Source organism: Meles meles, chromosome 3, assembly GCF_922984935.1.
Source record: "Meles meles chromosome 3, mMelMel3.1 paternal haplotype, whole genome shotgun sequence".
Lineage (NCBI taxonomy): Eukaryota > Metazoa > Chordata > Mammalia > Carnivora > Mustelidae > Meles > Meles meles.
The window spans coordinates 16542608-16554997 of record NC_060068.1 but is presented as its reverse complement, the minus strand read 5'-3'; the positions used below and the strand labels follow the sequence as shown (position 1 = coordinate 16554997).

The following is a 12390-nucleotide window of genomic DNA, read 5'->3' as shown; positions in this document are numbered from 1 at the left end:
ACACCGAAATAACTCTTCCTCTGAAATTTGACTGTGACTGCATAGTAACTGAAATTTAGTTGCTCTGTATACAACAAGATAATGTTCTAGGTTTTCCACAATGTATTTGGAGAATTCACATATGCAGTAATTTGAGTATATGCAAGTTATTAACTGAAACTTTAATATCACTTTAATATTTTATTCAAATAATGCATGGATAGGGCAACAACACACTACAGGTAAAATTATGGTCCCATTACCAATTCCTCCAGACCCTAAAGACAAAAACTTTAAATTATTTTAATATTTTCCTTGTTTTGATATTGTTAAACAATATGCTTACCTTCTAATGGTTGATTCCTAAACTCAAATACAGGAACATAATTTGTCCCTCAGGCCACAATGTTTTGTGTGCTGCCACCTCCCTATGTTACCACCTTTTCATTCTCCTTTACCTCCCCTCATTTAACATAGTTACATTCCATTTTATATTCAGGGACATGCATTGACAGCATTGTTTCTCTTTAGGACCTATTGGTTGCATGTGTAATATATAACTACTGATGCTAATTTATTTACATGATGATATATCTTTCTTTTCATATTACTAAAATTTCACTCAAGAAGACTTTAAGATCTCTTTTTAGGAGATATTGAGAATTATTAAGAATCTTTTCTCAAGAAGATATTTGTATTTTCAATAAACTATTTAATAGATTATTTCTCATTTATTTCTTATATTTATTGCATTCGACTTGAATATTATATCTCATACATAATGGCTCTGAGAAAATGTTTTTGTTTAGTAGTATTCATTAAAAATATTCATGTCACATTCATTTTCAGGATTGACCAGAAGTGTATATTAGGTTATCTTTATTATTAATATTACTATTATTATTATTATTATTTAAAGGTTTAGTTATTTGAGAGAAAGGGAACACTTTCATAAAGAGAGGCACAGAGGGGGAGAATTTTTCCAGCAGACTCCCAACTGAGTGTAGAAGCTGACTAAGGGCTCAATCCCATGACTGATGAATCATGACCTGAGCCAAAATCAAGAGTTGGCCACTTAAACAAGTGAGCCAACAGGGGTCCTTACTCTGGGTCATTTTATATTAATCCTCTCATTCTCTCATCTGTTCTGAATCTCAAATTATTTTCACTATTGTTGTTTTCTTTATGGTTAGTTTTCTCCAACTTATCTTTTGAAACTCCCATTACATTAATTATATAATTATTATCCTTTTAATTTCTAAAAGTCCTTTATTATTATCTGGCATTTTTGTTTTATATAACACATGATAATTCTACTTTGGATGTCAAAACTTCTCATATTTATCTGAAAACATATCTTTTGTAAGGTTGTTATGAATTTGTTCCAATCATTTTTATATTGATGTGTGTGTGTATGTGTGTGTATCTCTGTTTTTCATGTAATGACTTCCTCAACAGTCTGATGGCTTTGATCCTAAAAGACTATTAGAAAATGAAGCACTACAATCCTTTCTCATCATAGCATGCTGGGCTTACTCACTGATGATATTTCTTCTGGATATCCTTACCACTTATTCCCATATAGAATAATCTCAAAATGCCAATTTTCCTTTTCCTTTTAAGTGATCATTTCTTAAAATTTCTATCTATCAAAAACTTATTTTTTATTTCCATCTCTGAATTCCCCCTTTGCTCTCTTTCCCAATTTGTTTACACGTCCTTGGCCTTCTTTTCCTTCTCCTTCTCTTCCTCCTCCTCCTCCTCCTCCTCCTCCTTCTGCTTCTTTCTTCTTTCTTCTTTTTTTTCAATTTGGCATAGTTGACATAGAACACAATATTGTTTTCTGGAATAGAATTCAGGGATAAATGACTTACATACTAAAACAAGTGATCATCACAAGAAGTGTCATCTTTAATGCCCATTACCAAACTAGCCCATCCCCCACCCCCAATCCTCTATCAATGCTCAGTTTGTTCTCTATAATTTAGAGTCTTTTATGGCTTGCTTTCCTCTCTTCCTTTTTCTTTTCCCTTTTCCATATCTTCATTTGTTTTCTTTCTGAAATTCAACATATAAATGATATCATATGGTATTTGTCTTCCTCTGACCAGCTTATTTTGAATAGTGTAATACACTCTAGCTCCATTCCCATTATTGCAATGGCAAGATTTCATTTGTTGATGGTTGAATAATATTTTGCTCTGTGTATATGCATATATATGGAATATACATTGTGTGTATATTTAGAGTATTTCATATGATTGTGTATGTATATTCCATATATGATGTTTATCCCATACACGATTGTGTGTGTGTATGTGTGTATATACATATATATGTATAGATATATGAATAGTATATGTTATATTATATATTATTATATGTTATATGTTGTATATTATGGAATATCTATTATAATATAATGGAATGTGTGTGTGTGTGTGTAATGGAGTATACTCAGCCACCAAAAATGAAATCTCTGTATGTATGTATACATACATATATACATATGCATATGTGTGTGTGTGTGTGTGTACACATCTTACATCTTCTTTATACATTAATTAGTCATTGAACATTTGAACTCTCTTCATATATACGTTGGGGGTGCTTGTAAATCTTCATATATGTATTTTTGTATACTTTGGGTAAATATCTAGTAATTTAATTGTTGGATTCTAGGGAATTTATATTTTTGACTTCTTGAGGAGCATCCAAATTGTTCTCCAGAGTGACTGTACCAGTTTGAATTTCCTTTAGCAGTGCAAAAGTGTTTCCCTTTTTCTGCATCCTCACCAATACCTGTTGTTTCTTGCATTGTCAATTTCAGCCATACTGACTGATGTGAGGTAGTATCTCATCATGGTTTTGATTTGCATTTCCCTGATGATGAGTGTTGCGCATTTTTTCATATGTTTGTTAGCCATCTGCATGTCTACTTTGGAAAAATGTTTATCTGTCTTCTGTCTATTTCTTAATCAGTTTGCTATTTTTGGATATCAAGCTTGATCAGTTCCTTATAGATTTTGGATACTAACCCTTCATCAGGTATGTCATTTGCAAATATCATCTCCCATTGTGTAGGCTGCTTTTAGTTTTGTTAATTATTTCCTTTGTTATACAGAAAGATTTTATCTTGATTAAGTCCCAATAGTTCATTTTTGCATTTGTTTCCCTGTCCTCAGGGGTTGTGCCTAGGTCCATGCTGAAGTCAAAGTCCTTGCTGTTTCACTGTTCTGCATGTTGCTGCCCAGTTTTCTCAATACTGTTTGTTGAATAGACTGCCTTTTTTCTATTGAATATTCTTTTCTTCTTTGTCAAAGACTAGGGCGCCTGGGTGGCTCAGTGGATTAAGCCGCTGCCTTCGGCTTTGTCAAAGACTAGTCGACTACATAGTTTTGGCCTATTATTTGGTTTTCTATTCTGTTCCAATGATTTATATGTCTATTTTTTGTGTCACAACCATACTATCTGAATGACTATAGTTTTGTAATATAGCTTGAGATCTGTTATCATGATACCTCCAGTTTTATTTTATTTTATATATATTTTTTTTCTTTTCCAGGATTGCTTTGGCTGGCTAATCAGTGTCTTTGCATGTCCATCAAATTGTAGGATGGTTTGTTCTAGCTCTGAAAAATGCTGGTGATATTTGATAGAGATTGCATTAAATGTGTAGATTGCTTTGAGTAGTGTAGACATTTTTAAAATGTTTGTTTTCCCAATCTACAAGTATGAGATGCTTTTCCCTTTCTTTGTGTCCTCTTTAATTTCTTTCATAACTGGTCTGTGGTTTTCTGAGTACAGATCTTTTACCTTTCTAGAGAGGTTCATTCCTTTTCATCTTATTGTTTTTGGTTCAGATTCAAATGGGATCAATTCCTTGATTTCTTTTTCGTCAGCTCTATTACTAGTGTATAGAAATGCAACAGATTTCTGAAAACTCATTTTATATACTGTGGCTATGCAGAATTCACGCATTCGTTCCAGCAATTTTCTGGTAGAATAGCTGTGGCTTTATTAATTAAAAAATATGTCATCTTTAAATGGTGAATGTTTTATGTTTTCTTGTCAAATTGGAGTTTCTTCTTTCTTTTGCTCTTTGATTGCTGATGCTAAAACTTCCAGTAGTATGCTGAACAACTTGTTCCTGACATTATGGGAAAGGATCATAGTGTTTCCAAATTAAGGATGATTTACCTTTGAGTTATTTATATATAGCCTTTATGATGTTGAGGTATGGTCTATCTATCCTTACATGGTTGAAGGTTTTTATTAAGAAAGGATTCTCTAATTCATCCAATGCTTTCTGTGCCTCTATTGATAGGATTATATGGTTCTTCTCCATTCTTGTCTTAATATGGTGTATGATGTTGATCGATTTGTGAATATTGAACTATCCCTTCGTCTCAGGAATAAATCCCACTTCATCCTAGTGAATAATTCTTTTAATGTATTGTTGAATTTGATTTTCTAGTATTTTATTGAGACATTTTACAGTGGTGATCATCAGTGATATTGACCTTAGTACCGCTTTTTTACAGGATCTCTCTCTGGTTCTGGAATCAAGGGAATTCTGGCTTAATAGAATGAGTTTAGAAGTTTTCTTTCCATTTCTATGCCTTGGAGAAGTTGGAGAAGAAGATGTAACTCTTATTTAAGGGTCTGGTAGAATTCCCTTGGGAAGACATCCATTCCTTGACTTTTGTTTATCAGGAGATTTTTGATCACGAATTCAGTTCATTTGCTTGTTATTGGTCTGCTCCAATTTTCTATTTCTTCTTGGTTCAATTTTTGTAGTTTGTAGATTTCTAGGAGTTTGTCTGTTTTTTTTTCCCTGGTTTCCCTGTTAGTTGATATAATTTGTCATGGTATCCTCTTATTATTGTTTGTATTTCTGTGGTGTTGATTGACATCTATCCTCTTTCATTAGTGATTTTATTCTTTTTTTTTGTTTTCTTTTTGATAAGTCTGACTGGGGTTTATAAATTTTATTAATTCTCCAAAAGAACCAATTCTTAGTTTTGCTAACCTATTCTATTTTTTGTATTGTTTTGTTTATTTGTTTCTGTATCATTTATTTCTGCTCTGGCTTTATTATTTTCCTTCTTCTGCTAGATTTACGTTTTATTAGCCTATTTTTTTTCTTATTCCTTTTATTACAAAGTAAGGTTGTATATTTAAGACCTTTCTAAACTCTTGAGGTAGGCCTGTATTGCAATATACTTTCTTCTTCAACTGCTTTGCTGCATCCTAAAAGTTTTGGACTTTGTGTTTTCATTTTCATTTGCTTCCATTTTTTTAAAAAAATTCTTCATTAATTTCCTGGTTAGCCCATTCATTCTTTAGTAAAATGTTCTTTAACCTCCACGTATTTGTGATTTTGCAAGTTGTTTTTTCATGTGGTTGACTTAGGTTTCATAGAGTTTTGATCTGAAAAAAATTGCATGGCATGATCCAAACATTTTGTACATATTGAGGGCTAATTTGTGACCCAATCTGTGATCTATTCTAGAGGATGTTTCATGTGACCTTAAAAGAATGTGTATTCTGCTGCTTTAGAATAAGATGTACTGGAATATATCTTTCATATTCATCTGCTCCATTGTGTCATTCAGAGCCATTGTTTTCTTTTTTTTTTCCCCTTTTTATTTATTTATTTTTTTTCAGCGTAACAGTATTCATTCTTTTTGCACAACACCCAGTGCTCCATGCAAAACGTGCCCTCCCCATCACCCACCACCTGTTCCCCCAACCTCCCACCCCTGACCCTTCAAAACCCTCAGGTTGTTTTTCAGAGTCCATAGTCTCTTATGGTTCGGGAGAGCCATTGTTTTCTTGTTGATTTTCTGCTTAGATATCTGCTCATTGTTGTAAGGGGGTGTTAACATACCCTAATATTATTGTATTACTGTTAGTGAATTTGTTTTTATTTACATTTAATTTATTTATATATTTGAGCACATAAATATTTACAATTATTAGATCTTTTTGTTGGATAAACCTCTTAATTATGATATAACACCCTTCTTCATCTCTAGTTACAGTGTTCTGTTTGAAACTTATTTTGGCTGATGTAAGTATGGTTACTCCCACTTTCTTTTGATGTCCATCATCATGATAGATTGTTCTCCATCCCCTTACTTTCAATCTGAAGTTGGTATGTATATGTGTGTGTGTGTACAGATACCATGAACTATTACTCAGCCATCAAAAATGAAATCTTACCATTTGCAACGTCAAAGATGTTATGCTAAGTGAAATAAGTCAATCGGAGAAAGAGAATTATCCAATGATTTCATTTATATGTGGAAATTAAGAAGCAAAATAATGGGTCATAGGGGATGGGAAAGAAAAATAAAATAAGATGAAAACAATGATGGAGACAAGTCATAAGAGATTCCTATCTATAGGAAACAAACTGAAGTATGAGGTAGAGGAGGTGGGTGGATGATGGGGTAACTGGATGATGGGCATTAAAGAGGGCATATGATGTAATGAGCACTGGGCGTTATATGTAACAGATGAATAACTGAACTCTACTTCTGAAACTAATAGTTCACTATATGTTCATTAACTGAATTTAAATATAATAAAAATAAAATAAAAAGAATCTCTTGTAGGCAGTATATAGATGCACTATTTTTAATCCATTCTGACATTATATTTTTTGATTGGATAATTTAGAACACTTACATTCAAAATTATTATGGATGGGTATGAATTTAGTTTCATTATGCATTCTGTAGAGTTGGGGTTGCTGGTGATGTTCTTTAGTCCTTTCTCATCTTCATTTTTGTTTTGTTTTGTTTTGTTTTGTTTTCTGCTACTCAACTCAAAATGTCACCTTTAAATTTTTTGCAGATGTAGTTTAGTGGTCATGAACTCCTTTAGTATTTGTTTGGGAAACATTATCTCTCCTTCTATTATGAATGGCAGCCTTACTGGATAAATCATTCTTAGCTGTATATTTTTCCCATTCAGCATATTGTATGTTTATTCAACTATTTTTAAGGTCTGCCATATTTCTGTGGACAAATCTGTTACCAACCTGATCTGTTTTCCCTTGAAAGTTACTGACTTTTTCCTTTGCTGCTTTCAGCATTCTTTCTTTGTCTGTATATCTTGAGAATTTGTGAGGTGCCTTTTTGTTTATTTTTACTTTATTGTTATTTCATCATCATCATCATTATTATTTATGTTGGGATCTAGAGTTTTTAACAAGCAGACCAAAACATACCAAGAATATAGACATTTTTCCCTTTGTTTTTGTTGTTGTTTTGTTAAATTTAATGGGAGTTCACAGATTTTTATGTCCAGATTAGGGAAGTATCCAGCTATAATTTGTTTGAAAAAATTTTCTGCTACTTTTTCTCTTTCTTCATCTTCTGGGACCCTAAGATGTGAATGTTATTACATTTTTTAAAAGTCACCAATTTCCCTATATTTACCTTTGTGTTCCATGACTTTTGTTTCCCTCTTTTTTTAAGCATCATTTTCCATAATTTTCTCTTCTAGATTACTGAGTCACCTCTCTTCTGTCCATCATCATTTTTATGGCGTCCACTTCAGATTGCATGTCAGTTATAGCATCTTTAATTTCAGCTTGACTAAATTTTAGTTCCTTTATATTTGCAGTAAGAGATTTTCTAATGTCTTCTATGTTTTTTCTAAGCCCAACTAGTATACTTATAGTCATTGTTTTAAATTCCAGATCAGACAACTTACTAATATTGGTTTTGATTCAATCTCTGGCCATGGGTTCTGCTTCCTGTTCTTTCTTTTGGGATCTCATCATTTGGTATGGAAAAGAAAAGAAGAAAGAAAGAAAGAAAAAGAACAAAAGAAAAACAAAGGGAAAAAATCTACATCTTTGGGATGTTTTGGTCTGCTTGTTAAAAAAGTATAAATCCCGACATAAATAATAATGATGATAATGTAATAATAATAAAGTAAAAAAAACTACATATATATGTATATACAAACTGTATATATAAATAAAAATAAAAAATAAAATAAATAAAATGAATTTGAAAAAAAGAAAATAGAAGAAAAAAATAGCAAATAAAGAGTAAAAGTAAAATGGCACCTAGATACTATTTTACCCTAGAACTAAAGATTTGCAGCACATTATGATAAGTAAACTTCCTGTAAGCGAGTTGTTTATTGTGGTCTTCAGAAGGAAAGGCCTGTTGTGCTGATTGTCAGTGGATTTGCTTTAGTGGAGATGCACCTCCAGGGCAGAGGTGGGCAGGAATTTGTGTTAGCAGCTCTGGTCTCCACTATGTGGTGCTGTTTTTTTTCCCTGTTTAGCACTGATGGATGGGATGCATATTGTGGTGCCTTGCTCTCTAGCTTTGGAGATGAAAGTTTGTGCCCCCCCTCTTCAGGGAGCCTCACATAAGAACAGTCAATCACTCCTATGTTCTCAGTTTGTATTAGAATCCTATGCTCACATTGCCTGTGACTGAGGTTTTTATCTCAGGCATGTGACTGACTTTCACATCTCCATATTTTAAGGAATGGAATCGCATGGGCCAGTGCTGATCATTCAAGAGAAGGTCTCACCATGCTTTTGCTGTTTGCTGAGTTGTCTCAGGAAAAATGTTCCCACTATATTGTTGTTTTGCCATTTATGTCAAAACAGAACAGAAATCCAGCACCAACATTCACTGCTCTCAGCTGGCTTCCACTCTCTTATCTCTGGGAACATCGCAGCACTTAGGAGCTGCTCATTCATGTAACCCAGGGGATCCTCAGACAATAGTGTCACACCTGTGGGTTCACGTCACTTTGACACCTAAGCACCCTTAAGCAGGACACATATCTCACTGTAGTAACCTTCTAAAAGCTCATGTTTTGTGCTCCACTGCTTATAATACTTCTCTGTAGCCTCCATAGTCAGGGTCCCTCCCCACTGCCTTATCCACAGCTATATCTCTGGTCATTTTTCTACTTGTAGACTTCAGTTTTTGTTCTTTCACATCTTCAATTGATTTATTCGGTGTTCAAAATGATTTGACAACTATATAGCTGTGTTCAAGGGGTGAGATATGTTTAAGGTACCCTTAATTCTCCAACATGTTAAGTTCTCCTTCTGCATGTTTAATATTATGTTAACTGAATTTTATGACAGAGGGATAATTCACATATTTGGTGAACTCATACTTATTTAGAATGAAAATAATTTTAAATACACAAAAACAAACAAACAAAAAGGAATAAGTAAAAGAGTGTGTCATAACACAGTGCATAATATCATGTAACTACTGGGAAGCAGATGAACAGAATGCACATCTTTTTTCAAAGCACTTGAACAGAGTCATGAAAGCTACAAGAAAAATTAAAGAGTAAGTTCTCATGAAAATGGTTTACTTAAACTAGTGTTTTTGGAAGTTGTGTGAGAAGGAAGAATAAAATTGTTTTATGAAAATAGTAATGGCAAAATAATTAAAAGTATATTTCTGCAGAAAAAAGAAGGAAAAATGATACTTGCTAAAAAGCTTGATTTGACAGGCTTTTTGAGCAGAAATCAAAGGACATGAATATATATCTACAATATGAACTGATAGGCTACTATAATTCCAGAAATATTGGGCTTAATAATTAAGAAAGCATCTCCTATGAGTCATACAATTATATTCAAATGAGTCTGTAATTTAATTCATTTATATTGATTTATAATGCCTACATATAAGATATAATTTTTGACTTTGTTAATAGTTATATTTATGTAGGAAACCACACATATCTTAATAAAGTCATTACGAAAATACATAATTCTCACAAATTTAGAAGATATCTGTAAAATAGTTTTTACATATTTGGACATAGATGTTTGCCTCATAAAACTTTATCTATGAGGAAAAAATATGAGTTTTTTTCAAAATAATTATTAACTATTGATTTTAGATTTTTTTAAAAAGTATTCATTTGAGAGAGAGAGAGTGCAAGAGCAGAGGGAGTGTCAGCAAGAGACAGAGAAGCAGGCTCCCCACTGAGAAGGGAGATCAGTGTGAAGCTTGATTCCAGGAACCTGGGATCAAGTTTCCTGAGCCAACACAGCCTGTTAACAGATTGAGCTACCCAAGCACTCTGATTATTATTACTATTTTAAGTTGCAGTGTCTCCTGAATATATCACAGATAGTGAATTAATGAGAACTTGTTTTTTTATACTTTATGTGTGTCTATCTTTAGGGAAAACTAAATTAATGCCCCATGGAATATAATAACCAAACTTCTATAGATTTCTTCTTATCGGGGTTGTTTCCACCATCAAGAATTGGATTGTTCTTCTTCATTCTCATTGTTCTAATTTTCCTAATGGCTCTTTTTGGCAACCTGTCCATGATCATCCTCATCCTTGTGGATACCCATCTCCACACACCAATGTATTATCTACTTAGCCAGCTCTCCCTCATGGACCTGAACTACATCTCCACTATTGTCCCCAAGATGGCTTTTGATTATCTCTTTAGGAACAAGACTATTTCTTTCATTGGGTGTGGGGTTCAGAGCTTCTTCTTCTTGACTTTAGCGGGTGGAGAGGGATTATTGTTGGCCTCGATGGCCTATGATCGCTATGTGGCTATTTGCTTTCCTCTCCACTATCCCACTCATATGAGTAAAAGAATATGTGCTTTGATGATAATAGGATCTTGGATAATGGGCTCAATCAACTCCTGTGCCCACACTGTATATGCCCTCCATATACCTTACTGCCGATCCAGGACTATCAACCATTTTTTCTGTGATGTCCCTGCCATGTTGACTCTGGCCTGCATGGATACATGGGTCTATGAGTACACAGTGTTTGTAAGCACCACACTCTTGATTGTGTTTCCTTTCATTGGCATTGCATGTTCCTATGGACGTGTTCTATTTGCCATCTGTTGCATGCAGTCAACAGAAGGGAGGAAGAAGGCTTATTCGACCTGCAGTACCCACCTAACTGTGGTGACTTTCTACTATGCACCCTTTGCTTACACTTATTTACGTCCAAGATCCCTCCGATCTCCAACAGAAGACAAGGCCTTGGCTGTCTTCTACACCATCCTGACCCCGATGCTCAACCCCATTATTTACAGCCTGAGAAACAAGGAGGTGATAGGTGCCTTGAGAAGACTAATTCAGAGGATGTGCTCTATAAAAATGTCGAGTAAGTCCTCGTTAGTCCTGTGGCCTCAGAAGTAGATTACTTGCACCTTGTATATTCTTTAACAATATTATTCCAGGATAGAAGGCAGAGACCGAAATAATTTAGAAGATTAAAATAATTGAGATTTGATAAAATATATATGCTTCATCACTCTTTTTGTTTCCTTTGTGATAATTTTTCAACTAAGGAAAATGTCATTATTTCTTCCTAACTTTTGGGTAACAAGGTTTTGCTAAGGGACGCCTGGGTGGCTCAGTTGCTTAAGTGGCTGCCTTTGGCTCAGATCAAGATCCCAGCATCCTGGGATTGAGTTCCATATCGGGCTGCTTGCTCAGCGGAGAGCCTGCTTCTCACTCTGCCTCTGCTGCCACTCTGCCTGCCTGTGCTCACTCTCTCTGACAAATAAATAAATAAAATCTTTTAAAAATTAAGGTTTTGCTAATATGTAGAAGTTATAATGGAAACAATCCAGCTTGATGGTATTATCCAGTGTATTACTTCTAGTATACTCAGTATGTATCCTCAAAATATTGAAAAGAGATCAAAGGAACAATACATGTTATACCATTGCCAGGTTTCTATAAAGAAAAATAATACATCTAGTATCTACTTATCAATATTGATAGATGGTTATTTGTTTTATTTCTATTGAAGTTTACCCTTAAATAGTGGACACTGGCTCTCCTGATTGATATAAAATGATAAACATAGAGATTAAGGATAAAATTCTTCATGAACTTAGAAGTCTTCCCACATTAGAAAGGAAAGGAAATTTATATTTTTTAATGAGAGGGACCCCGGGGGAATCTAGATGAATCATAAGAAAACAACTTATTACAGGTGTACTACAGTATAAATAATTATGATTGAGGTGATGCAAAATGGATTATTAAAGAATAAATACTATTATATAAAAATATTGATGGTGGTTACATACTATATACTTTTGAGAAATCAATCAGAGCCACTTCCAAAGCATTCCTCTAAACACTCAACATTTACATCCTCCAAAGACATTGTTAACATTTTATAAGATAATTTCTGTTATGTATATTTCATTATACATTTTGCATTCTCATAACTCTAGTTAACCAGAATTGGGGGGGTTTGATTTGGGCGAGGTCTTCTGTACTATATATAACTACCACTGTTTAAGGACTAATTCTGTTATTTCTACCTTTTCTGAGGGAAGATATAAACAAGAAAGCTAGAATAAAAATGTAAGAAGCCCTGTATTATCCCAAGCATTAC

At 33.7% G+C, this 12390-nt stretch overlaps 1 protein-coding gene across 1 annotated transcript; it reads left to right on the top strand.

Annotated features, from left to right (window-relative positions):
- Window positions 1-10199: 10199 nt before the first annotated feature.
- LOC123938436 (olfactory receptor 2L8-like) lies at window positions 10200-11174 on the top strand. The gene has a single exon (XM_045999795.1). The coding sequence runs from the start codon at window positions 10200-10202 to the stop codon at window positions 11172-11174; it is 975 nt and encodes a 324-aa protein (XP_045855751.1).
- Window positions 11175-12390: the final 1216 nt, after the last annotated feature.